Consider the following 27,943-nt stretch of genomic DNA (forward strand, 5'->3'; position numbering starts at 1 on the left):
CATGTGTCGCTGGATTTCCATCAGACAGGACATGCTTCTGCGCCTTTGTGCACTTTTTATATACACACACACACACACACACACACACCCATTACACATACATATACACACCCACACACCAAAACTTGTATTTTTTTCTTAATCTGTATTTTTTTGTATTGTATTTTTTTGTATTGTTTTGAAAATGTAAAAGTGTAAACTGTATATGCTGTGTTTGTTCCACAGCTGTTTATTGGCTTTAAAAAAGTTTTAGCTGTAATCTAAACTTGTCTTGTTGAATACTAGTATACAATAGAGTCTTGTGTCAATGTCATGGAGTAAATTTACCTTCGTCCATAGAGAATAAGGCTTACCCTTACAACACCTGTGTACAGGATCAAATTCCCATTGCTCTCCAATACCACCATTGTGTTAATACTCTGCAAAATAACCAAGGCGGTAAAATTAAGCAATGAATGAATAGTAAAAAAAATTAATATTACAAGGAAAGCAGAGAAGGAAACTTACCTCTACTGGCACTGCATCCTTTGCAGATATGTTGGTGATAGAGCCAAAGATGAGCTGTGACTTGTCATTACTCTCTTCAAACTTCACCATCCTGGAAACAAGTAACCAACCAAGAGAAACAAAACTTTTCTCAATACAAATAATGATGTCTGGAGGTTTTGTTTTTTTTAATTGGATCCAGTTTTTATTAAACTTTTATTAACCTGCCGATTACCTTCTAATGTAAGAGATAATCTGATACAAGTATGCTGGCTTTAAGATTGTCTTTATATACTTTGCTGTAAACAGGTTGAGCACCTGATTCTCAGAGGTGTTGAATAGGATGCTTGTATCTCTACTTATCCTTTAAGGTCTGCCCTCTCAGTACATTCAGGAAACTTGGACTTTGTATCCGGAATCAAAGGATTATATACTTTTCCTACTTATGGACGTTCTGCAAAAGGAGGTAATAAACTACGGTCTGCCACACCAACTTTTTACTGTGTTACGGGATGAAATGTTTACCGGAAGCCTAAGAGAGAATTGAGGGGGTAGCTTGGGGGGTGAGGGCAAGGGGGGGGAGGGGTTAAGAGTTTTGTGTTAATGTTTAAGAAAAAAAAAGGTTGAGAAAAAAAAAATGTATTCAATCTTTAAGGAAAATAAAGCAAACAAAAAAATAAAAACACCACACCCACTGCACGATAGATTTGTACTTTTGAATGGGGTCACACACAAAAGTGATATTTACTTTCCCAATGCAGGAAACCATGGCATGTTCCATCTTTGGGCGTGCCCTTGCATCGCCCACTGTTTTTAATGGAATCGACGAAAGCATCGCACCATATGCTAGGTGCACGCGGTGAGATGTGAGGTTTCCCCATTGAAAACAATGGAAGAAACTGTGCTGACAGCTGCGGCAGAGGATCCCTACTTACCCGAAGTAATGCGAGGCAGTTTTGATATAAAAACGCTCACATCCGCGGGGATATCGCACGATATCAGCCAATATGTGACGTTAGCCTTAAGACAATAACAAAAACCCTTCCTTCCCGAAAAGGCAGACATCTTGGGCTTCTTGCATTTCCAGCATTCTTTCTATCATTTCCCCACATTTACATAATCTCCCTATAGACAGTAATTAGGCCCCATACAGTAAGTGGTGCTTTTAGAGCTCTCCATATAGTAAAAATGCCCCACTTTATGCCCATTAATGGCTCACTAGTACAACATTTCTGCCCCTTTAAGTCATAATGAAGCCTTTTCTGCCACCATAATTAATAGCGCCCGCCTTCTGCCCTGATAATGAATAGTTTGACTAATCAGTGAAAAAACTGGGTACATGGACAACCTTTTTTAAAGAGAAGTACAAGACATCAGGTTATTAGCTCAACTTCTCTGTAGGGCACAGACAGACGACCATGAGGAAGCCCGGCATATTTTGTTTTTAAATGTACAGCACACACCAAATTCAAACAGCATGAGTATTACTGCATAATGGATATTACATTTCAACCGATATTATGGTCTTAGTGATAATAAGACATTACATAGCAGGAGAGGCTGTCTCAGTCTCCATTACCACAGCAGAGTTTGACAAGTACACTAAAGCAGCAGGACTGTACTCCAATATAGTGTAAGTGCAATAGGCTCCATCTCGTCTCGTATACATATTTCCAAACTTTTTACGAGCATCCTAAGAATTCCAGCATTTGGCTTGGCTTGGCCTGAAGGCCAATGCTCAGAAGAGAGTGCCATGGGTAATAGCCCTTTTACATGGGCTGACAGTCGTTTAAAAGTCTTTACCAGTGCCATCACCACTGCTTAGGTACTCAGCACTCATGCAGACTGAAATACATTACAGGCTCCTTGCTCAGTACTTCCCCATCTATGTTAAACGCTGAGCGGGGAGCGTTTAGATGCAATAAGCCAGCGATCCAGCAATAGTTTTTTTTTGCTGACTGAGAGTTTACACTTGATGAAGGCCATATGGCCGAAACATCGCTATTACTTCTATATGATGGAAGAATAAGACAAAATATTTTATTGCATCCCGCTTATGCTGCCGGTCTTCTACTATTTATCCGTTGGACTTATGTGGAGTGGAAGGTTTGAGACTCCTGACTGGCTCTGCATTTAATGACCTGATCTGCTTTGGGAGATTGTTGGTGCTGCTGGGACAACCTATATTTCACATTTGAGAGTTTACACTCAACGATTATTGCTCAAATTAGTTTGTATGAACGAATTTTGAGCGATAATCATTATGTGTAAATGGGCTATAATTTCACTGCAAGATGCTGTAGTAACAAAATTACTTCAGATCAAGGAGGACTTATCATAAAGGTGGTTCATTCTGGTACATGCAGTTGAATGCCGTTATGTAAACTTTTGGAACCAAATTTATACCTTATATCCAGTAATGTTTATCACTAACACATACATGTGCAGTTATCCCCCATATTTAAGTTTGGACCATAATACATTTCTAATCTATATTAAAGATAAAAGCCAAGAGGCAGTTCCTTCAGGCAATACTAAACACTACTGGTGTCTCCCGGCCGGAGAATTCTCAGAACCTCGATAAAGTAATATTACACTGCAGAGAAGTTATCAGTCTAGACAGAGAAGTGTAAACAATTTTATTTTCCAACATCCAGCTATGTGCCAATGATGCTGAAACCAAACCTGTAGCGTCTAGCCAAGGTGTCCATCGTTTTTTAAAATGCCAAGAAGAGTGTTCTTAAGAGAACGTTTGGAGTAATTCTTAAGGAGATCCTTTATACTCAGGTGCTCTTGGATACCGACAGGGTTTTTATCTGTCTTGCAGCCCCACCTCTCACCTGCCATAGATCCTATTACTTTCACTCTGGCGCTAGTCTACTGTTAAATGGCTGGTATCCAGTGCTCAGTGCCAATCAAATGTTATATCAGCCATTGAGATTGAGTGGTGGAGACCACCCACTTGACAGTGTACTAGTGTAGGTCTTTGAAAGTGCTCGGGGCCATTGTGAGTCAGCAGGGTGGTTTCAAGTAAATTGATACCACCAGAGAAATCAGCAAGTACACAGCTATAGGGGAATGCAGTCTGATCCATTTATCAGAGGATATTAGCTTTTAGTTTGGAGCTAAAACTTAAATTATTGAGCAGCTTAAAATCTCTCCAGCCATACCTATGAGTATCCCCTTTCTTCTCCGCTGCTCTCCTGTGACTGAAAGATGGATGGATGGATGTATATTATATATATGGGCTCAGGCACACGACCAAATTTTCATCGCGTATTATGCGCGTGACTACGGCCACGTGGTGAATGGAGTCAATAAAAGTAAGTAGACTTTCATTAACGTGTAAACACTGCATTTAGATACACGCGAGAAATAGATCGCAACATACTCTATTTCTTAGCATACCACGCAGCATGAGCTCTATAATTTTCTACGGGCAGCTTATGCAATGCTGTCCATACGCAATACATTGCATATTAGTGGTAATGCATACACAACCCCGCTATGAAAAATGGTAGGGAGATTAAAGAAAAAAAAAAAGTCATACTACGCATGACCGCAATGTTTTACGCGTATACTTGTGTCAGCCGGCCCTTGTTTAGGAGTCTGCTGTATTTATTTATTTTTTTAGCTACTGTTATCCAAGTGGCGCGACTGTCATTAAAGGGGTTGTCCCGCGGCAGCAAGTGGGTCTATACACTTCTGTATGGCCATATTAATGCACTTTGTAATATACATTGTGCATTAATTATGAGCCATACAGAAGTTATAAAAAGTTTTATACTTACCTGCTCCGTTGCTGGCGTCCTCGTCTCCATGGTGCCGACTAATTTTCGCCCTCCGATGGCCAAATTAGCCGCGCTTGCGCAGTCCGGGTCTTCTCCTGTCTTCTATGGAGCCGCTCGTGCAGAATGCAGGCTCCGTGTAGCTCCGCCCCGTCACGTGCCGATTCCAGCCAATCAGGAGGCTGTAATCGGCAATGGACCGCACAGAAGAGCTGCGGTCCACGGAGACAGAGGATCCCGGCGGCCATCTTCAGCGGTAAGTATTGAAGTCACCGGAGCGCGGGGATTAAGGTAAGCGCTCCGGTAAGCTTTCTTTACCTCCCTGCATCGGGGTTGTCTCGCGCCGACCGGGGGGGGGGGGGGGGGGGGGGGGGGGGTTGAAAAAAAAAAAACCCGTTTCGGCGCGGGACAACCCCTTTAAGCTATTTGGGCTATTAGAACAGTGAACTTGTCTCTATATGTCCTTACCTGATATGGTCTCCTTATATATACACAAAGTAGAATATATAAAGATGCAAGGTTTCAGTCACTAGCCGGTATCTACACAATATGTACAGGAATGAAGTGCATTAAGGTGTATTGGGGATACAATACCGCACAGTGCACCCAAAGACAGCACTTTGGTCTTGAAAAAGTTCCATGCCATTTTCAATCTAACCCACAAAACAGTCATACAGATGTAAATGCAGAGATCAAAGATTCCAATTACCTCATTAGGTTTATAGGAGGTGCATTTAATAGGTTTGCTATACTTGCCTGTAGTTTTGGAGACTTACCTCAGCTGATGCTGGGACTCGACAAGGAAGCACAGGTACTTTTGCCCACATAAATCTGTTGAGATAAATACTTTTGCAGCCTGAGAGTTCTTTTCCCTGTTAAAACATTGAAGTAGAATTCATTACCATTATTGGATACCAGAATCCTTATGTTGACATATAACCCTTATTTAGAGTGCCTTTACCTAGTGTGTGTAATGGTCTCTGTCCAAAGGTGGTCAATGCAGAGTTCTGGAACAATGGGCTCAGCTTCTGCAGAGAGAAAGTCACTACAAGTGCTATTGGGGGAATGGGAGGTTCCTAACCTCTTTGGCGATGGAGTGTAACTGGAGAAATTAAAACGTTGTACACCAGAAAATGAGTGTACTCCTAAGGCAGGCGAATGGGAACGGCTGTAAAAACAAAACAGACAGGATTTAGTGTTTTCATAAAAGTTTTTTTTTTCAGTCAGTTTTGAACTTTTCTGATCACAAACTCAAAAGTAAATCATGGGTACATTGCAAAACACACTGCATTCATTGTCCTTTTAGTCAGCAGAAGAAGCATTCAGCAACCTTGTCTGACAACATCCCTAAAAGCGTATCAAGCGCCTATAAAGCTATAGGAGAGCTATTTTTTCCATGTGTCAGATAACTACTACACGATGCCTCTCCGTGAAATAACTGAAATAAATACGCACACGTACAAATATGCAGCACAAATGCATGAGTAAATACGTTAATGCCCGTGTGAGGCCGGCCTAAAGAAGCAAACTGAATTTTTGTCACAGGTAAAGGAAAGCTTCACAATTCGTGGTGTAAAGTTTCCATTGACAAATACTCAAATTCCCAGAAAAAGGCCTTGCTGCACTTACTTTCAGGTCTGAAACTGAAGAATTGTGAAAGAAGTGTTGCGCTAAAACAAATGCAGTACAAAATAAGCTTCTACACCATCTTTTAGTGACAGAACAAACCATACTGCATCTATAGTGAACCAATCCTATAGGGGCAACGTTTTATAGGTAGTTGAACTTGATCAAACAGGAAACAGACCAAGAACAAGTTATACAATTAGTCACCTGAGAGCGGCCATATTAGAAATAGAGGGGGAATGGGAGCGAGAATGGATGCCGGGAGAGGACACTGAGCGACTCTGGCTGTGGAGAGAGGAATAGTTTTGGAAAGGAGAGGCTGTTGGGGAATCTCCTTTGGACACGCTGCGCAGGTGAGCGGTCAGCGAACTGTTCATCGTCATCCCATGCTGTGGGGTACCCAACTGATCAGGGTATTTCAGGACTGCATTCTGTTCCTAGATGTGAAGAACACACACAGTAGTAGGTAAGAAGATGATGAAACTTTGCACGTACATTGTATACTGATTCGGAATTACAGTTTTGCTTTATAGTCCAGAGCTGCACTCACAATTCTGCACACTGTGTACACTGTAGTGCCTGGTCATGGCCAGAAGAATAAACTAGCAGAGCAGACACTGAGCCAGAAAGGAATGCTTGGGAGATTTTCTCTCTCTCTCAAGGCAGCAGAACTGATTGGAACTCTGCACATTAACATCATATTGTAACTCAGAACTAATAAAAGGCAAGTTGCTTTGTCTTCATGAAGATTAAAGTGACCCTCCGGTCCTGGAGAAACAAAGATTGCCGCTCTGCTTCTCTGACTGTACATTAGTGTGCATCAGTAGTCTACGACACTGCACCTACTTTCACTGCCCATGTGAGCAGCATTGGTTAATCAAACATGGTGTATGTTTTAGACTAATGCTGCATCAAAAAGTAAGAAAAGCTGGTGCGGCCATATTTGTTTGTCCAGGCTCAGAGGGTCACTTTAATTCTATGTGAAAACTTAAAAAAAAAAAAAAAGTTCCAATAGTGAACATGCACACTTGCATTTTGCAATTTATAGCCTTTTAAAGAGCTCAGATATGTATATTGTTTTTTCATAGCACTAACACACATTGTTAGGGTCATAATTACTGTATTTCTAATTAAGGCCTTATGTCCACGGGTGGGTCGGGTTCCGTGGGCGGAGGTCCCGCCGCGGGATCCCACCATGCCCGTGGCATGAGGACAATACTTACCAGTCTGGATGCGTACAGGTCTGCCGTCGTCTCCTCCGTGTATGCGGGTGGGCCCGTCGGCCGGCACGCCCCCTGCACGTGCCCAGTGGAGATGATTATTATTATTTTTTTTAAATCTCCTGCTTTCCCGCAGGACCCGCAGCACACCCAGAGTGACAGTTCAATGGGAGCCATCCCTGCGGGACCCACGGAAAAACCCAGGAAGGCCCGGAAAACAAACCCGCATGGTTTAATTAAGCTTCGGGCACCCATAATTGTCTGTGAGCAACTTGAACGCTGGATCATCCATGCGGGTGCCCCACGCAGATCCCGGAAATCAAACCAGCCCATGGACAGGAGCCCTAAAGCAGTGAAAAGCTTTTAAATATGGTGTAATGCTCATTAACAAGCTATCATGCAACATGGTAATCAATAGTAACCTAAAAGATAAAAGCCTATATAATCTGTGATAGAAGGGGGTATAAATAAAGCCAAGATATATCCTACTATTGTTAATTTTTATTTTCAGATTTACCTCAGATTTGACTTTTCTCAGCGCCCAGACAGTGTGCGAGCTCTGCACGGTATCGTACGTCATCACTATGGAAGGCTCAACATTGGTGAAAACTATTCTCATAGTGTGGTCAGAAACATACTGCACTCGCGTGCTGCCAAACATGCCTGCAAGCCAAGGGGTTTAAATAGAAATAAGCAAAATGACATACACACATTTAAGCCCTTAGTGAGCAAGGCCATTTGCACGTTAAGGACTAGGACATGAAAACACGTATGGGTGGTCACTAGGGGGTTACGTGAAAAAAGGTGTCTTTAACCCCTCAGTGACAGCCCATAGCGTTTTTACGTCTTGGCCTGCTAGGCTTTAATCCCTGACGACGTTAAAACACGCATCCTCTGGGAATTAAAACCCTGCAGGCTCTGGACGTGACAGTGTCATGCTGTCGGTTACCGGAGGAGGCCGACATCATGGAGCCGTCATCCCAGTCACCAGCAATTGTGTTAAAGTCAATGAGAAGTAAATAAAAGATAAAGTTTCAGCTCTCTGATAAAGAATACTCACCCACGTTCTCCGTGATGTTAGTCGGCGTACTCATCCTCCCCGGACCTAAGGCCGGCGTCTGCGCAAGCGCGTCAGACGGCATTATGTCGCGTGCATGCCCAGAGGGCCGGGAGACCCGGGAAAGTTAAAAACTCCCTGCTAGTATGAGCAGCTGAGAGCAGGGAGCTGTCACCGGGAGCCGCTGTATGCGATTCCTAGTCACATGATCGCTGCTATCCAATGGAGAACAGCGATTATGTAAAAGTTTTAAAATGTGTAAATAAATTTAAAATTTTTTTTTTTTAAAGTTTGTTTTATCTGCCCTCATGGATTATATCTGTGAGGGGAAATGAAATTAGGTACCCAAGGCCCCCAGATTTATCCGCTGACCGTAGCCCAGCTTTTGCATATGCGCCTGTCGCCAAAATGGCAGATGCATGCGTTAAAGCCGCAGATTGCCAGGGTAATTTTAAAATCTCCCTGCACCTGGCTACTAAATGTAGCAGAGAGCCTGGAGATCTCACAGGGGGAAGGTGGGGTGGGCGCAATACACGGTTCTTGTTCACGTGATCTAAAAGTGATGTAAAAAGAAAAAAGAAAAAAGCTACATTTTCCCCTCTCGTCACAGATCCGAACCATGAGGGGAGGTGAAATTACTTACCTAAAGCCTCCGGCGATGTTCCCCGACGGGATCCTTATCCGTGGACCTTTCTCCAGCTTTGGTGCATGCACCCGGCGCCAAAATGGTGGACACAAGCGCAGAAGCTGGGGAGGGCCTGGGAAATTTAAAATCTCATTGCTCCTGGCTACTAAAGGTAGCCAAGAGTGTGGAGCAGTGACAGAGAGCCGCAATGAGCGCTCCATGGTCACGTGATCGCCGTTATCCAATGGATAATGGCGATCATGTAAAAGTTAAGACAGTTAAAGTTTCATGCTCCGTTCGAATTGGGACCTGTTGTGCATATAGACAGAAGATTAGGGTATGTTTCTCAACATGGGACAAACGGGGGTATCCATTTTGGGGTGAAAGTCTTCACTCATATATGTGTGCTGTACAAAAAAAAAACAAAAAGAAAACAAAAACTGTTTTTAAAATGGGACAGTTGCCAAAAAAACAAATTTGTAATTTTTTCCTTCTGCTTTCCTTCCATTCATTCAAAAACTGTGCCCTTCACAGATTAGACTTGTTAAAACATCACTATTGATACTCTATTAGAATTTATTAAAAACATACACACTAGGGCTAGACAGCTGGGGTATCCGGACGTAGTAGGAAAACCGCAACGCTCCAGCGACAAGACAGACAAAAAACAAAATAAAATAAAAAATTCAGACACGTATAAAGGGGAGAGTGACAGCTCTCAGCTCAGATAGAGAGGAGAGAACCCTGATAGACTCAAGATGTCTAGTATGGAGACACCGAGAATATAGTACTGTCCACTCAATGGTTCGGATAATTTTGATTACCAACGCTGTCAACTTGTTGCAGGTCCTCTAGCTCATAGTGTTGATTGCTAACTCTGCCAACTAATTGTGTTGCTTTTCTAGCTCTACGCGTTTCACTGCTAATATGGCGGATCTTCAGGAAATACGGGAGCGTAGACGAGGCTAACAGACTGAATTAAATATCAATCAAATATGCATTTTAAATTGAGAAGAAAAGCCATGTGTAAGAGAATACAGAACTGGTGACGAATAAATGACGTCGTCCCGTAGCGTGCCAGATTGCACAGATGGGTTCCCCGATAGGGGACCCAAAGCAACAAGGGGCTATCGGGGAATCCATCTGTGCAATCTGGCCATGGTCTCCTCCACTTTGGCATGTCTCACTCGGACAACACACACACAGATGATATTAGGGCCACAATGGGTATGTTTTTGAACACCTGACAGACGGGTATCCATTTTGTGGTGCAACTCCTCATTTTCATGTACACTATAGAAAATAAAACTGGTCTTTAAAATGACATTTGCAAAAAATATTACATTTTATTTTTTCTCCAAATTGCAATAAATCATGAAAAGAAACTGTTGGGTCAAAATACTCATGACATCTCTCAATAAATATATTAAGGGGTGTAGTTTTTAAAATGGGGTCATTTGTGGTGGTATCTATAATTCTGACACATATGAGCCTTTCCAATCTTGGCTTGGTGCAGGAAAACAAAGTGTTCCTCAAAATGTTAATAATCAATGTTAAATTTGTATGTCTACTAAATGGTAAAAAAATGTGCTTCCAGAAAAAAGTATACAGATGTAAATATATCTCATCAAAAATTTGTACAGTATGTTTGCACGTATTTGACATATTGCAGTTGAAAATGTGAAAAAAAAGACATTTTTTTCAAAATTTTCACAATTTCGGCGCTTTTAATAAATATACACCAATCGTATCTGTCTATTTTTACCACCTAAATGAACTACAATATGTGGCGAAAAAATGTCAGAATCATTTGGAATAACATCGTAAAGGTTTTGCATATCCATGTTAAAGTGACACGTTAGACTTGCAAAATTTGGCCTTGTCACTAAGGCGCAAACAGGCTTAGTCACTAAGAGGTTAAAAAGACATACTATATTGGAATCAAAATAAGCAAGTGTGTATGCTAGGGTTAAAAATCATTTCTTACCTCCTGATCGGCACACTAGAGGAGCGATTTCATCTAATGGATGCAACATGCTAAACATGGTTGGCAAAGGTTCCCTACAAAAAAACAAACAAAAAAAAAAAAAAACTTAGCTTAATGATACTATTTGTCAGATGCCATTTAACCCCTTGAGTGGCGGGTTTCCTGCCACCCTCTCGTGCCCACCAGGGCAGGTTTTTTTAAATGGACTAATCATTTAATTTCAACTAATTTTGCAGTCGTGTTCCAAGAGCCATAACTTTTTCATTTTTCCATTGAGACAGCCATATGAGGGCTTGTTTTCTGCGGGACAGGTTGTATTCTTTGATGGCATCATTTTTGGTTATATATAATGTATTGCATAACTTTTGTAAAACAATTTGTAGGAAGATTGGGGGGAAAAAAAAGAAATCCTGCCATTTGTTTTTTGGATTTCATTTTTATGGCGTTCAGCGTGTAGAATAAGTAATGGGATAACATTATTCTCTGAGTCAACACGATTCCGGTGATACCAAGTTTATACAGTTTTTTATGTTTTGCTATTTTTGTACATTTAACCCTTTCCAATCCAATTTGTATCCTGGTTTTCCTAGGGGGGTTACTCTTTTTCTGCTGTTATACAATGGTGCTATCTGCTGGCTAAAGCCAGTACTGCATGAGGTGACACGTTGGATAGGCTCCGACAGCAGAGAGGCTGGTAATATACAGTAAGAGAACCCCGACGGACGTCTTCCAACATCGGAGCTGTACAGCCTTAAATCATAATGTCTTCAGGAGGTCAGACAGTGGTATGGAAAGGGTTAACATTTTTTTTCTTAAAAGGTTTGCTTTTGTGTCGCCATATTCCAAGAGCCGTATTATTTTATTTTTCCTATTGCCAGAGTTCTAGAGGAGCTTGTTTTTTTTCAGGATGAACTCTAGTCTTCATTTATCTAATTTTTAGGAACATGTAAAATTTTGATCACTTTTTATTCCATTTTTTCAAGATTAAATCTGTAATTCTGGCATGTTTTTTATTTTTATTTTTTACTGCATTCTCTGAGCAGCATAAATAATATATTGAAGTAATTCTACAGGCCAGTACGATTATGCCAATACCAAATTGTAATAGTTAAAAAAAAAAAAAAGTCATACAAGTTTAATCACCTTCCTTTTGCCATATGTATAATAAAAAAAATCTAAATCAAAAGAAAAATACATATTTGGTATCTCCGCGTCCTTAAAATTCCGATCGATCAAACTAGTGCATTATTTACCCCGAACGGTGAATGTAGTCCGAAAAAAAAACAAAAACGCCACAAATGCACTTTCAGTCACCATGTCTCCCAGAAAAAAAATGCATAAAAAGCGATCAAAAAGTCGCCGGAAATTTTTTTTTACAGTTATTGCGCACAGAAGATGCAGCAGAAAATAATTTTAAAAAATTAAATCTTTGAAAAAAGTACTACAGCAAAAAAAGAAAAAACTATACAAGTTTAGTATCGTAGTAATTGTACTGACCCATAGAATACAGGTATTATGTCATTTTTATTGCAGTTTGTGTGCCGTAGAAACAAAACGCACTGAAATATTGTGGAATGTCACCTTTTCATTTTACTCCACTTAGAATCTTGTAAAAGTTTTTCAGTACATTATATGCACCATTGGAATATACAACTCGTCCCGCAAAGAAAACGAGCCCTTATACAGCGACGTCGATTAATAAATAAAGGAGTTATGATTTTTTAAACAGGGGGGGGGGGGAGGGGGGGAAAGGGGCCTTCTCAGGATCAAAATTACGCAGGGATACCACATGTGTAATTTTGTTTTTAATTTTTTACAAAGTAGTGTTTATTTTAATAATGTAACTTTTTTTTTTACTTTTTCAAATTTTTTTGTCCCTTTAGGGGATTTCCACACAGACCCATCAGGACCCCCAATCACATTCCGGGGGTCCGATGGTGACAGCCCTTTACATGCTGCAGTCGCAAAGACACAAGCATGTAAAGTGTTAACACAGCAGAGATCGGAGGTTTTCTCCATTCTTCTATGTAAGAGCTGGGGCCTGGCTATCCTCTGACAGCCAAGCACCAGCTCTCCCTGCCACAGAGACCATCGGCTGGCTGGCAACCTGTAAACAAAGCAGTGCAGGAGTTTGAAATTAGAAGCGGAAGATTGCCGGCAGATCGGTAATATATTCCTGCTTTTTTCAATATCCTGAACTGCTCTCTGTGGGTCTGTGCAGACAGAGCACACTGCCACAGCTTATGGCAATGTGCTGTGGAGTGCCCATAGTGAAACATAGCCCGAAAATCTTCCGGGCTATATCGCTATGGGCAGTGGAGCTCTTCTTGGAAAAGTCACAGTTAGTCACAGCTGATAACCCGGAGCAGAAGGCAGGAGGGGTTTTTAACCCTTCCTGCCTTCTGCTTCCCCGATATACAGTGCTCAATGAGCACTGTCTGGGCAAAGTGAAAGTAACATGTACTTTCACTACGGGAGCCTCGAGGGGTCATGTGACCTCCCGGGATTCCCTGCTATGCAGAGCTGGAGGGTCAGACTTAGACCCTGGCAGCTCTGCAGGTGACTAATGTCACCACAGGGGTTGCTTTCCCCTATAATTAGGGCTCCTATGGACGCCCCAACTATAGTGGGAAAGTGTCAAATAAAGTTAAAAAAAAAAATATGTGAATGTCCCCCAGAGGTCTTATATGACGTCATGGGGGACATAGATAGTAAAAAACATAATTACATACATAAGTAAAACAAAACAACAGAATAAAACAACAATACATACAAAAGAAAGAGAATAACACAAAGCAGACGCCAACAAAAACCGTCGCCGTATGCGCCCTGTAAACCAAACCCATACATACTATATATCAAAACGTCCAAAATAAATAGAGGAACCCATTTCCATACTTTATTTTAGTGTAAATATAAAAATAATTAAAAAAAAAAAATAAAAATATATATATATATATATATATATATATATATATATAAATGTTAAAAAAAACCAACATTTTTTTTAGCATTTTACCCCCAATAAAACTAAAAAAAAAAAAAAAGGGAAAAAAAGTCAGTGCAAAAGATATTAAAAAAATAGTCCTATATGTAACGGAAAAAAAAACGCAGCAAAAATAATTTTGGTAGCCAAAGGAAAAAAAAATGGAGCAGTAAAACCGCCACATGGGTAAAATCCCTAAAAAGTGTCTGGTTCTTAAGGTACAAAACAACCTGGTCCTTAAGGGGTTAAAAAAGACAAAAACAAATCACATGAGTGAGTCAACTGTAACAGCCTTTACTATAAATATTATATTATCCTGGCTATAAAAAGGACAATGCCAGGATAAGTATTCAAAGAAAAGTACCCTGAATATAGTACTAATGAAAAATGTCTTCCCACAAAAAAAAAATAATAAATAAATAAATAAAAAGTCCTCATACATTGATGGTAAAATAAAAGTTTTCATTAAAAGGGGTTGTCTCGCGGCAAACATCAAAATTTTACATCAGCCCATTCCCCCTGTCACCCCCCTGGCATAAAATAGCAATTTAAAGCGGTTTTTAAACGGCTTGCTACTCACCGATCTGACGAAATATGAAGTTATAAAATTCTTCTCCCTAAGATGGCCGCCGGTCCTTTCCCAGGGATGCACTGCGGTTTTCTCCCATGGTGCACCACGGGTCTTCTCCCATGGTGCACCATGGGCTCTGTGCGGTCCATTGCCGATTCCAGCCTCCTGATTGGCTGGAATCGGCACACGTGACGGGGCGGAGCTACGATGACAACGCGGTGACCAGCTCTCCGGCACGAGCGGCCCCATTCACCAGGCAGAAGACCGGACTGCGCAAGCGCGACTAAAAACGCCAGAAGACATCAGAATTAGACGGAGCCGGGGACGCTAGCAACGGAGCAGGTAAGTGAATAACTTCTGTATGGCTCATATTTAATGCACGATGTATATTACAAAGTGCATTAATATGGCCATACAGAAGTGTATAGCCCCAATTGCTGCCTTGAGACAACCCCTTTAAGTAAGGCCGCCTGCAGACGGCTGGGTCGGATCCGGCTGCGAGAATTCTCGCAGCGGGACCCAACCCCGAGCGCCTGCAGAGACCAGCGTGGCACTCACCTGCTCCCGCTCTTTGATGTGCCGGCTCCGGCGCATGGGCAGACCGGAGCCGGCGACCAGGGAGTGACATTTCTGTGCAGGCCTCTGCGAGCCTCGCACAGAAATAGAGCATGCCGCAATTTATTTTCTGCGTGTGATTTCGCGCAGACAAATCGCGGCCGTCTGCCTAGGATTGCTTCCAAAAGGCTTCCATCAGGATAATGCTTGGCCGCAAACAAAGGGATGCTCCCACAACATTGTCACACTTCCATGGCCTGCCTGGTCAACAGATTTACCGCCAATAGAACATGAATAGGACCATCTGGGATGCCAACTGCAACGGCCTATGGGTTTTTACAATCTAGAAGCTCAGTTACAGCAAGTGTGAAGCGATATGCTACAGGATACCATATGGAACCTCTATTCCTCCATGCCCATCTGTACCACATCTTGTATCCAAGCTAGAGACGGGACAACAGGGTACTAGAGCCTCCATGCCCCCCATATCATATCTAGTATCCAAACTAGAGGCATGCCTGCCCGTATCACATCTTGTATACAAGCTAGAGGCGGTACAACAAGGTACTAGAGCCTCCATGCCCGCTCATATCATAGCTTGCATCCAAGCTAGAGGTGGTACATTGTAATCACTTACAAATCACTCAGTTTCATTTGATTCCGACAACTCCTTCCAAGTGCTTGGTTTCTTTTGACAATGAGTGTACAACACATTTCCTTAAAAATAAATCCTCTTACAGCAACCAAAAAATACAAAAAAAAAGTAATTTATGGCTGATATAGAGATGAAGAAAGGGAAAAAAATTAAAGTGACCTTCAGGCCCAAACTAAACAGCGTCCTAAGGGGATTAATTGACTTTCAACATTGTTAACCTTCAGCTCATTACCTCCCTATATTTGGGCAAGTAATAACATACCTTGGTGGACTTTGTGGCAGCTCATGCGAGTAGCTGTTGCGTTCAAACAATAGGCCATATTTAGTGGGCCAAACATTAGCAACCTGAGAAATATGTAAAGAGATGGTGTTAAAGTTACAACTGGAAACTGTACACTTCTACAGTAGCCAACACTCTGTAAGCAACTGCACAACAGTGCGATACATCAAGTGTAAATCCATTCAAAAGAAATCTGTCCTATTGCATTATTACTTTCGCTTTATATGAAAGTCCTGGATCTTCATTTTTTAATAATCAAAGCTCTATGTGTAATATTCATGGCCCACAACTTGTTTGATGTCAGGGGGATTGACGGAGATTTTAACATTGTAGCTGTAAGGTATTGGAGGTACTTCAGGTATTTCAATGGAACTGTTTACACGAGCGTCAAAACGCAGCGTTTCCAACGCTTCACTTTGACAGCGATGCATGTTCTATCTTTGGCCATTTACAGCGCTGCGCCGCCCATTGAATTGAATGGGCAATGGTTTCAGCGCTGCTAAACACGGCACAACTTAGTGCCGTGTTTTGGGCAGCGCTAAACGCCTTAGCTACACAACCTAAGGGATTCTGATCTCCGTCGCTAGCAAAAGGCTTGACAAGTGCCCGGCAGCCTGCACGGAGGTCCGGAGAGTCCCTGAAGAGACCTGCAAGGGGAGTATGGATTTTTTTTCAGCAACCTTGGCTGCGTTTTCAGCTGTGCCGAAAACCCAGTCAAAACGTTGGCATAATGCATGCCAGCGCTGCTGAAACCGAGCTGAATCTGCAGCCCGGTTTCTGCAAACGCCTGTGTGAAGGAGGCCATACAGTGCAATGTGGAGGAGATTTCAAGAGACCTCATCCACACGCCACAGAGAAAATCTGCAGCATGAACTGACATCCGGAATGTAAGTCTACTATGTGTCAATTAGTGACTTTTCAGAACTTAATTCACCTCTTGGAAAGGAGCAAATGAGATCGAAATCTGCATGTAAGACAAGGGTAGAGGGTGCAGCGGTCTAGCCCCAAGCAGGCAGACTATCCAGTGGGTAAGTTTTCTTTGTGGGAAAAAACCTTTAACGCTTCCAATCCAATTTCCTTGCCCTCACACGCTTCCCAGCTCTTATTTATTTTGGGTGGGAAAGTGCGCTGTGGATTCCTTGGATGTACTTAACAGCGACACATAAAAATGACGGGATGATTTGATTAGCAATTTTTTTTAAATTAAACGCGAGTTATGAGTGTTTCACATCAGGAAGATAATTCGTAAAAATCCTGTAAATATAAGTATATTATTCCATAAAATTCTATAACAAGACTATTCATTCCTGATAGACAGCTGGATCTCTGAAAATACAGTGCTATACAGAGGCATCCTATTACTGCAAACAATGGGTATAGCATATGTTTCTAACACTATGCAGGACAGAGCTCCAACATCTGAGCTTTCTTCTGCATAGTGTTAGAAACATGTCGGACCTCGCCTGACATTGGAGCTATACAGAGAAATCTCAATGTCGTAAGAGGTCCAACACTGGATTGGAAAGGGTTAAACTCTCCATGTACAGGTAACCATAAAATAATACAGCCATCTACCTAGTAAAATATTAAGGCAATACCACCCCCCCACAAGATTAAACAATGCGAGAATAAGAGCTCTACATACCCCCTTCCAACTTTGGCGTTGAAGTTATTTGCCCATACTCTAAAAGGAGGACTAGTATAGCTATGATTGCTATAATCGCTATGCAGGGGTCAGGAAAGAATTCTCCCTACCTGAAACGGCAGAGGGGCGATATAATCTTTTCCTTCGGTGTTGTGGACGTTGATACAAGAGCCTTGCAGGATACAGATACATTTCTCTATTTTATCTTCACCTAAGAAGTACAATAGATTAAGAATGAGGTGGTATCACACACTGACATAACATCGTTCTCCCTTTCACGTGCTGCGCATCTTGTATCTCTCACTTTACACACATTTCATGCAAGGAGAGTGGAGGATCTGCTGATGGGGACAATTCGGTCCCATGGTTTCTCTATGAGTCCTGGCAGCTCTTACATAAACATATAACCCACAATCGGCACGTCCTCCTCCATTAAATGCCGACCTCGGATAGGGGAGCTGAGGGATCCAGGTGTAACAATCAGTCAGCAGACGGCCACTCACAGTAGTGATGCAGGCGGCTGTGTGTATGTAGCAAAGCTCTCCCTGTCCCAGATCTGCTGGCTGCCTCATTTAAAGTCTATGTAGCCAAAACATTACAGTAGCCCATCACATACAACTCAACAGGACAGCTTAAAGGAGATGTCCCGCGCCGAAACGGGTTTTTTTTTTTTTAAACCCCCCCCCCCCGTTCGGCGCGAGACAACCCCGATGCAGGGGTTAAAAAAACCACCCGCACAGCGCTTACCTGAATCCCGGCGGTCCAGCGTCTTCATACTCACCTGCTGAAGATGGCCGCCGGGATCCTCTGTCTTCATGGACCGCAGGGCTTCTGTGCGGTCCATTGCCGATTCCAGCCTCCTGATTGGCTGGAATCGGCACGTGACGGGGCGGAGCTACACGGAGCTACACGGAGCCCCATAGAGAAGAGGAGAAGACCCGGACTGCGCAAGCGCGGCTAATTTGGCCATCGGAGGGCGAAAATTAGTCGGCACCATGGAGACGAGGACGCTAGCAACGGAGCAGGTAAGTATAAAACTTTTTATAACTTCTGTATGGCTCATAATTAATGCACAATGTACATTACAAAGTGCATTATTATGGCCATACAGAAGTGTATAGACCCACTTGCTGCCTCGGGACATCTCCTTTAAGGAATATACAGCATCCTTCAAGCCATCTTGCTCATCTCTACTCACAAGTTGTGTAAGGGCCCTTTTAGATGAGCAGACCATCATTAGACCGAGCGACGTCCCCACAACCTCGTTCGCTCTTGTACAGCTTGTTTATACAGCAGATACATCGTTGGCTCGTTGAAACACAAATCGTTCAGTTTTCCACATTCGCTGTGCAACTGACAGAGGGACGGATCGCCAACAATTATTCACTTTTTGCTGGTCTGATAATCGTTCGCTTGTTTGACCGATAACTGTTCTATCTAAAAGCATCTAGCTGGATTTATTTACTCCCAGCAGATTTGTTGCAGAAGGTCTATGACCGCCCCATCCTTCTGAATGTACAAGGAACTCTGCACATCCATTAATAATGTACAGCTGTATTTATAAACAACACCACATAAAACCATCACTTCTAAGGAAGACTGAGCATTCTGGCCTGAAAAGAAAAGAAAATGTTCACAACCTCATGAATGTTCTCAATTTTAATCTCCCAATTAGCTCAATGAAATGTTATCACAAAAAAGCATAATCAAGAAGTTTGAGATATTCAATACAGGCTGCACCCCTACTTCGTGCCGACAGGCTAACAGACTCACTGAAAAAGCCTGAAAACATCATACTTGACGTTCTGGTGCACAAACAGGCTTCTCATCCTATCACCATCCTGTCCATCAGGGCCAGAAGGGGCCTGTATGTAATATATCAGTCTTCTGCTCCCAAACCAGCTCAAACAGTGTGTGCAAAATAATGGAAATGCTATATGTTAGGTCAATAACATACTTTCAATGCACAAAAAAATATATGTAATGTGAACAAAGCGTTAGCATGTTGTAGCAACAAAATGGATAGCATCCCCAAGTAAGGTTGCCTTCACACGGGTGCCAAAAATCGAGCAAGATTTTTGTGTTTTGAGATGCACATATATGAACCTCATTCTTATGACTGGGGTCATACACATGAGCGATATTTTCCCACAGAGCACCGCAATGCAGGAAACACATCGCAGCATATGCTATCTTGCAGTGTGCTCTTGCATCCCATCTCCTATTGTTTTCAATGGGATAGGAAGCAGAATTGCACCGCATGCTAGGTGCAAGTGATGCGAGGTCTCATTAAAAGCAATGGGAGAAACTCCACGAACCTCCGCAATGTCTGACAGCTGCGGCAGGAGGATTGCTTCCTCCCCGAAGTGATGCAAGACTGTTAACTTAAAAAACGACTCGCATTCTTTAATTCACATGGTGGGGAGCGCGATATTTGGGCATGATTTACAGCCCGTATATCGCACTCGCCTGTGTGAAGTTAGCCTAAGCCTAAACCCAGCGCATAAGGGACTGCTGTGAACATTACAGGGACACTTTCTGCAAGATAGAAGATGTCATAAAGAGTGTATTTGGTATTCAGTATATTCTAGTAAACATATGCAACACATTTGTCCAGAATTAGAAAACTGTGGTTGCCTTCTGTGTGTCACACTACCTTCAGGTGGTTACTTTGGCCAATATATATTATATGAATACAGATGCTTTCACACCTGTGTTTGGGATTCCGCCTCCATGTTCCACTCGGAGAATCCCCAAAATTGAACGGGCCCCATTGACTATAAGGAGGTACACCCACTTTCCACTCAGCTGTCCGGCTTTCCTACGGCTGAAAAAGCGTTGTATGCAGCATTTTTTCTTCCGGTATTTTGAGCCGGATCAGTGATGGATCCTCCGACCAGCAGGTCTGTCGCAGATATACAAGCAGCTTAACTATAGGATATCTATAGAGGTCTACAAACCTCAAATTCAGAGTTACAACTTACATTCTTCATTTTCAGATTTGTTACCAAATACAGTGAAGTTGCACCACAGCGCCTGCCAAGAAGAAAAATAACATAATACCATATCTACAAATTTGTAGTTAACACAGACATATTACAAGGCTGTCAACAACTATTTAAAACACTAAATAAGGGGACCCAAAAGAAATAGGAATTTATTAAAAAATAATGTATTTATTTGTGCATTTTGTCCTCTGCATTTGAAGCAATACATTTGTCCAAACATTTTTTCCACTACTCAAAACAGTTGTTAAACTTGTTGTCATTTAGCACTTGTGTCAATATTTTATTTCACCTGTTCAACATCAGCAAAACATTTTCCTATGAGTTCTCTCAACCCGAGGGAAAAAAATAAGTTGCGAGATTGGGTCACTATGGAGGGTGAGGCGAGGGCGTTATGTGGTTTTTTGCTAAAAATTGCACAACACCCAGCACAGTGCAGGTGTGTTGACATGATAGAAGAACCAGTCACTCGTTTGCCACAGGACATCGGAACGAGGTTGATCACTAATTGATACTTCACCTCGTTTGAAATGGGAAAACCATTCGTAAACTTGTGTTTTACTCGCAGCAGCTTCCTTATAGGCTCTGTGTAACATAACATAACCGTATCTGTTGCTTTTCTTGTCAAAAGGAAACAAACTTTCCCAGCTGCACATTGTTTGGATGAATCAGCCATCACAAAGCAGATGAAAGTGGACAACTTGTTGACTGAAGCGAAAAGCAACCTTCCCCAACAACATCGGCCAGCGTACCTCCGGAGAGGAGTTCTGTAGACATTCACCTAGCCGCTACTGGTGACGCCCCGCCCACTAGAAAAAGAGTCCTGTTTCTTTTGGGTACCCCCCTCACATGAGCACAAATTTCCAGAGATCTCTATATCTACAAGCAGGAGGAGTAAGACACTTCCAACGCCAAAACTGCATTAAAAGACAGTGAGAGGGATCAATGAGTGGAACAGCTTGCCACAGGAGGTGGCGAGTTCTCCTTCAATGGAAGTCTTCAGAGGCTGGACAGACATCTATCTGGGATGCCTTAATGAATCCTGCACTGAGCAGGGGGTTGGACCTGATGACCACGGAGGTCCCTTCCACCTACCATTCTAAGATTCTGCAGGGGTGGGCCTCTCAAAAAAAGACGGCCAGTATGTATAGGTCTAGATGAGGGAGGGGCAGTGAAAGACGGGCCTTATGGAGAGGTTTTATTGTACATGCAACAAATCAAATAAATTGCCAACAAGAAGCAGCGTGACGTAGTGACAAGTTCAACCATCAAACTGAAACGGTTAACTCTAAACTTTGAGAATAAAACATAACTATAAGGGCACATTTATAAAAGGGGCAAGAATCTTGTGCAGTATCCCCCCTTCCATAGGCTCCATGCACCATGTAACATCACCTCTCTTCTCAGTCACACAGAAGTGAATGGGCGCTTTGAAAACCGCTCTCTGGGCGGCGCCATTTAAATTCTCATTCCTTTCTATGGTAGTTAAAGCAATGGCACAGCAAAGAGAGCTCAGCTGCTTCAGTAATCTCCGCTAACTCTTGTATCCAGGATGCGGCAGCTAACGAACGTCAGGGAATCCTACAGGCAGATTGATGTGACAAAGGTGACAACTACACCTATGGCACGTCCACATTATGCGCCATAAATATCTGAGTACCCCTTTAACATGGGGGTTGAGGAACATCTCCTCCCCTGGTAAAGTGATTTATTGTTGCCAAAAGTGTCATCGGATCCAAAAGATTTCCTCTTTTTGGATAAGATTTCAATTCTGATGGATATCTAGTTATAACACCCTTTACTCTCTGATTGACGATGGATATTTGCACGATATCATTGGGACGTACCTGGATCACCTGGCTGTCTACTGTAAACGCTTTATACACAGCCGACGCGTTCATCTTACTTCCTTTGCTCCAAATGACCATGTTCCCGGCCACGTAGAGCTCCTCATCGTACTCCACGTCTTCCGTAGGGTCAGCAACACCTTTCCTTAACTGCCAGCTTTCCTGGGGACAAAAGCAAAACGTAAGTGACGTCGTAGAGAGTGCAAACGTTAGCTATCCGTAGTACACAAAAAAGGAAGACAATGAAAGACTGCTACGAAAACTGTGTGCGGCCTCCAGTGTTACTTTTGCTGGCAATGCCACTTGATGAACCCCAATTATAAGGGCTCGATAACACAATACACAGTGAATAGAACCCATTGATGTTCAATCGCATGAAAAAATAATACGCGGCATGTCCTATTCTGGTGCGTATTGCGTGCCGCACAATAAGCCATTGTAGAGAATGGGCAAACGCAAAAACACCATAGTCCAGCGTATTCGCTGCATATTTGTGCAGCACATCAATGGGCCCTTCTATGTACTTTTTTGCGTGCACAAGTCCCACCGCTAGTAGAGGAAGGGGTTCAAGACATGAACATAGACACACAGGCTGCCCTCCGACGCTGCACACGGATCTGACAGGCGCATGGCATGACATCATCACTCCTATCCCCAGCTTCAATGCTTCAAATACAACAGGTGGCGGGGAGGAGTGATGACGTCATGCTGTGTTGTCTGTCAAGACCCCTTGTGTATTGTATATTTAAGACTATAACCCCTTCCTCTCCGACTTCTAGGAACAGGGCCCCGCAGCCGGTATGAAGGTAATCTGCTATCTCTACCACAGGGGGTCATATTATTTAGGGCACACAAGAGGGCTACAGAAGACGCCCTATTACGATGTGGCTGCAACTTGGGTCGTGTGACCAAATTGCCATCTGGTCCTGAAAACCTACACTTGTGAATCGCACAGTGACCCCTCTGACCTCAATGAGAGTGTGAAGTCACTGCGCTACACAGCAATCTTTGGTCATGTGACTCCTGTCCTGGCTAAAAGCTGTTGTGTCGCATGGATCCGGTAGCACATCTACACGGCCAGCTCAGTGCCTGAATACTTTGTGTGTAGTATGCTTGGTCCCGGTACTGTATCTACACAGCAAGCTTGGCCCCAGTACCATATCTACGTAGTAAATGTCAGATTTTAAATGTTTAGTGTCATCGAGGGCCACTATTTTCATAGCGAGCCCTTGGTAGCCTTAATCCATCCCAGGCTGAAGTCACTGGAAGGGGCAAGCCGCTAATCTTCGGAATATCCGCAGGATGGTAGCCGTTGGAATTCACTGTGTCCGCTGGGCGCACAGATAGCGCCCTGCGTACTCCTGTAACTGGTGACAGCGGGCACAAAGAACAACGCATCGGGGTCCTTGCGTAGTATTTGGGGGTACAGACGCCTTCCCACATCACACCAGGCAACCTACCACATGCCCCATTTTTGCGCCCCGCGCTCACATACCTTGTGCTTCTCATGAATGGTAACTTCCCGGAGGGACCCCACTAAGCCGGCGGCCCCATCGGATGACCAGAGCTCGGAGGCGGGCTGCAGCTGCCGCAGCTGGAGGGTCAGTGCATTGGGGTGGTGCTTGCTGTGGTAACGGCCAAAAGGAACAAACTCCTGCAAATCCCCTGCTGCAATCATTGTCTGCCTTTCTTCATAGATGTTCGACATGGGTTCCAGATATCCACATTATTTCTACCAGAAGGTTAAACTTGTCAGGGAAGACGGGCGCCAAACACTGTATACCGCCACAACCAGCCGCGCTTTACGGTCACGTCAGTACAGCCGCATCTCACACCGGCTGACGTGAAAAACCACGCAAGGCAAAAGCCGCGACTTACGGCACCAATCTACTGTGCTACAGCGGCCTCTAGTGGCTCGAGCGTGTAGAGCTCCTGTGAGAAGATGACGGGTCACGTGTTCTCCTGCGGTCACGTGACGCTGCTCTACTATGTAGATCAGCGCAGGGCGGAAGTATTCAGTGACTGGGGTGTAATATGCTGCGCGTTGTGTGAGGGGGCGCTGTACTGAGGGGGAGACATTATATATAACAGTGCTATGCGCATCCACAGTGGCCACCTTTATGTCTGTTACTATGGGGGTGGTATAATGTATAAGGTGTACTGCTGCTGGGGGTTCAACTCTGGGGGTGTATGTAGAAATCATGGGGTGCTGCAGCCACAATTAAAAAAAATTGGCGCGCATTCACAGAATCGTAACCGTATTTCAGTCGCCTGCGGGTTTTGTGCAAGCAAATACAATGCATATTTGCGCACGCAGAAAAGTACGCATAAGCGCCCATGTACTTACTATGCTAATACATGCGGGTTTCCTGGTTTTTGCGCCGGCCTGCTCACCTCAATGGCCTATTGTAAGGACGGGCTAACACGTGGTGAATGGAGTCCATGAAACTACACGGATTTCCACTGTCCCACCCACATTAACCTTTTTCAATTGCGTATGAAAAGAACGCAGCATGTTTTATTTTACCGCGTATTATGTGCGATACAGCCCTACTGTTCTCTATGGGCGTATAATAAACGTGTACATACACAATTACATTACTTATGTGCAGCGTTTATACGTAACGTCGCTAAGCAACAGTGGGAGATTTAAAGAAAAAACTGCACATGACAACCTACGTGAGATACGCGGTCACACATAGCAAAATCGTGCCCTCTGCAGCGATCTGCCGAGTTACTCAGCGGTAGAACGCATTATACATGCAGCGTTCTACATATAGGCTCGTGTAAGCCGACCCTGATAACCACCGACGCATGTTTTTTTACGTGATTTTACTTGAAAAAATACGCTTCTGAGCGAAACCATTAAAATCAACAGAGTCTGTGCCCTGCGTAGTACATGCGCAAAAATCCGTCCGTGTGAGGAGCCTCAGGCTGCATCGGACTTTTATTAACAAAATATGGATTTGGTGAAAAAATAATCAGCAAGAGGGAGAACATAACTGTGTGATGTGCCGATCAGGAGTCTCAGAAAACTGGGTGACAACACCTGTGCGATTGGATGATCATGTTGGTTATCAGCCAGCTTTCTCAAAATCCAGAATCTACCAAGAAGGAAAGCATGATTTGATCAGCAAATCATGTTCCCCTTTGCAGAATATTCTGGGAAAGCTGGGTGATCAACACTGTGATCACCAGATCTCAAATGTGTTGCGCCATTCAGATATGTGGGAAAGCTGGGTTACATCATCAAATCATGAGAGAACAAGGTAGAGTCAGGATTCTGGGAAAGCTGGGTGATGATCAATGAGATCACCAGATCCAATAAGTGTTGTTACCCAGCTTTCCCAGACTTTGAATGGCATATCATCACATTTTGTGATCACCCCTTAGTGACCAAGTCTGTTTGCTCCTCAATGACCAGGCCAAATTTTGGAAATCTGACATGTCACTTTAAGGGCTCATGTCCACGGGGAAAAGAAGAATTAAAATCCGCAGCGGATTTTAACTCTTCTCCCGCGCGCGGATCCGCACCCCATAGGGATGCATTGACCACCCGCGGGTAGATAAATACCCGCGGATCGTCAATAAAAGTGATTTTAAAAAAAATGGAGCATGAAAAAATCCGGACCATGCTCCATTTTCATGCGGGTCTCCCGCGGGGACGGCTCCCGCGGGCTTCTATTGAAGCCTATGGAAGCCGTCCGGATCCGCGGGACACAAAAATCACATTTTACTTACCCGCTCCGGTTCTTCTCTTTGGCGCCGCGCCATCCTCTCTCAGCCGCGGCCGGATCATTTTGCTTCGGCCCGGCGCATGCGCGGGGCACGTCACCGACGTCATCGTGCACATCCGCCGAGCCGAAGAATGAAGATCCGGCCGCGACGAGAGAAGATGACGCCGCCGCGAAGAGAAGAAACGGAGCGGATCGGAGGTGAGTTTATTCTCATTTATTTGTATTTTCAGCGCTCATGTCTGCGGGGCAGGAGGGACCCGCTGCAGATTCTACATGTAGAATCCGTAGCGGGCCCGATTTTCCCCGTGGACATGAGGCCTAAAGGGGTTGTCTCGCGGCAAACATCAAAATTTTACATTAGCCCATTCCCCCTGTCACCCCCTGGCATAAAATAGCATTTTAAAGCGGTTTTTAAACCGCTTGCTACTCACCGATGTGATGAAAGATGAACTTATAAAATTCTTCTCCCAAGAAGGCCGCCGGTCCTTTCCCAGGGATGCACTGCGGTCTTCTCCCATGGTGCACCATGGGCTCTGTGCGTTCCATTGCCGATTCCAGCCTCCTGATTGGCTGGAATCGGCACACGTGACAGGGCGGAGCTACGCGATGACGCGTAGAAGGGGGCGGGGCCAGAACGCCACTCGTGCCCGGACCGTCCAGAAGGTAGAATACCCTTCTGCGCAAGCGCGTCTAAAAAAGCAAGAAGACCCCGAAATTAGACGGAGCCATGGAGACGGGGACGCCAGCAACAGAGCAGGTAAGTGAATAACTTCTGTATGGCTCATATTTAATGCACGATGTATATTACAAAGTGCATTAATATGGCCATACAGAAGTGTATAACCCCACTTGCTTTCGTGAGACAACCCCTTTAACATATCATAACTCCATAAAGGTTTTGCGTATCCAGGTGATTCTGACATTGTTTTTTTCACCACATTTTGTACTTCATTTAGGTGGTAAAAATAGACGAATAGAACTCGTGTTTATTTATTAAAAGTGCCAAAATCGGGAACATTTTGAAAAAAAAGGACATTTTTTCACATTTTCAACTGCAAGATGTCAAATATGTGCAAGCATACTGTGCAAAATTTTGGTGAGAAATATATTTCCATCTGTTTACTTTATTCTGGAAGCACATTGGAAAAGCTTAATGTTCAACACTTTGTTTTCCTGCACCAAGCCAAGATTGCAAAGGCTCAAAGAAAGGTGTCAGAATGATAGCTACCCCCACAAAGGACCCCATTTTAAAAACTACACCCCTTAATATATTCACTGAGGGGTGTCAGGAGTATTTTCATCTAACAGTTTCTTTTCAGGATTTAATGCAATTTGAAGGAGAAAAAATAAAATTTCATATTTTTGCAAATATGTCATTTTAAAGACAGTTTTTTTTCTATAGTGCACATGAAAATGAGGATTTGCACCTAGAGATGAGCGAGCACACTCGTTTAAGGTTGCTATTCGATCGAGCAGCAGTTTTATTGGGGGACATCGCCGGATGCCTTAAGTCAGGGATCCCCAACCACCGGGCCGTGGACCTGGGCCAGGCCGTTGGGTGTTTAGCGCCGGTCCGCGGCACCGCCGGGAACTTTTGCTCTAAACACAAGGCCCGCGGGCCGATTCCGGCCCGCTGCCTCGTATTATGTGGCCCGTGGCGTGCCGACGCCGCTCACCACTGAAGCGATTACCAGCGGGGGCGCCACAGCTCCCCGCTGGCAATCGCGCTGATCCCGGCGCACACTGTGCACCAGGATCCTCCTCCCCGAGTCCTCTGCTCATTAGTTCCGTAGGAGAGGACTCGGGGAGGAAGCGTTCCGGGCTGCACACTGACGTCAGGGCAAGCAGACAGAGAGCGACAGCAGGGAGGAGG

At 43.7% G+C, this 27,943-nt stretch overlaps 1 protein-coding gene across 2 annotated transcripts in view; it reads right to left on the bottom strand.

The window, feature by feature from the left end:
- Nucleotides 1–24,189, bottom strand: part of ANAPC1 (anaphase promoting complex subunit 1) — a 127,032-nt gene extending 102,843 nt beyond the window's left edge. Inside the window, exons 1-12 of one of the 2 annotated variants that reach the window (XR_010791192.1) lie at nucleotides 23,829–24,189; nucleotides 22,334–22,495; nucleotides 20,466–20,517; nucleotides 17,592–17,692; nucleotides 15,819–15,901; nucleotides 10,790–10,863; nucleotides 7,638–7,783; nucleotides 6,108–6,337; nucleotides 5,236–5,442; nucleotides 5,051–5,146; nucleotides 508–598; nucleotides 354–419 (exon numbers count right to left, since the gene is read on the bottom strand). Coding sequence is in view for 1 of the 2 variants with exons in the window: in XM_066595992.1 (XP_066452089.1) it covers nucleotides 354–419; nucleotides 508–598; nucleotides 5,051–5,146; nucleotides 5,236–5,442; nucleotides 6,108–6,337; nucleotides 7,638–7,783; nucleotides 10,790–10,863; nucleotides 15,819–15,901; nucleotides 17,592–17,692; nucleotides 20,466–20,517; nucleotides 22,334–22,495; nucleotides 23,829–24,041 (1,521 nt within the window). In the remaining variant the exon portion in view is untranslated. The remainder of the gene's footprint in view (nucleotides 1–353; nucleotides 420–507; nucleotides 599–5,050; nucleotides 5,147–5,235; nucleotides 5,443–6,107; nucleotides 6,338–7,637; nucleotides 7,784–10,789; nucleotides 10,864–15,818; nucleotides 15,902–17,591; nucleotides 17,693–20,465; nucleotides 20,518–22,333; nucleotides 22,496–23,828) is intronic. The other variant, XM_066595992.1, reaches the window with a different exon arrangement.
- Nucleotides 24,190–27,943: the final 3,754 nt, after the last annotated feature.

Source organism: Eleutherodactylus coqui, chromosome 3 (genome assembly GCF_035609145.1).
Source record: "Eleutherodactylus coqui strain aEleCoq1 chromosome 3, aEleCoq1.hap1, whole genome shotgun sequence".
Classification (NCBI taxonomy): Eukaryota; Metazoa; Chordata; class Amphibia; order Anura; family Eleutherodactylidae; genus Eleutherodactylus; species Eleutherodactylus coqui.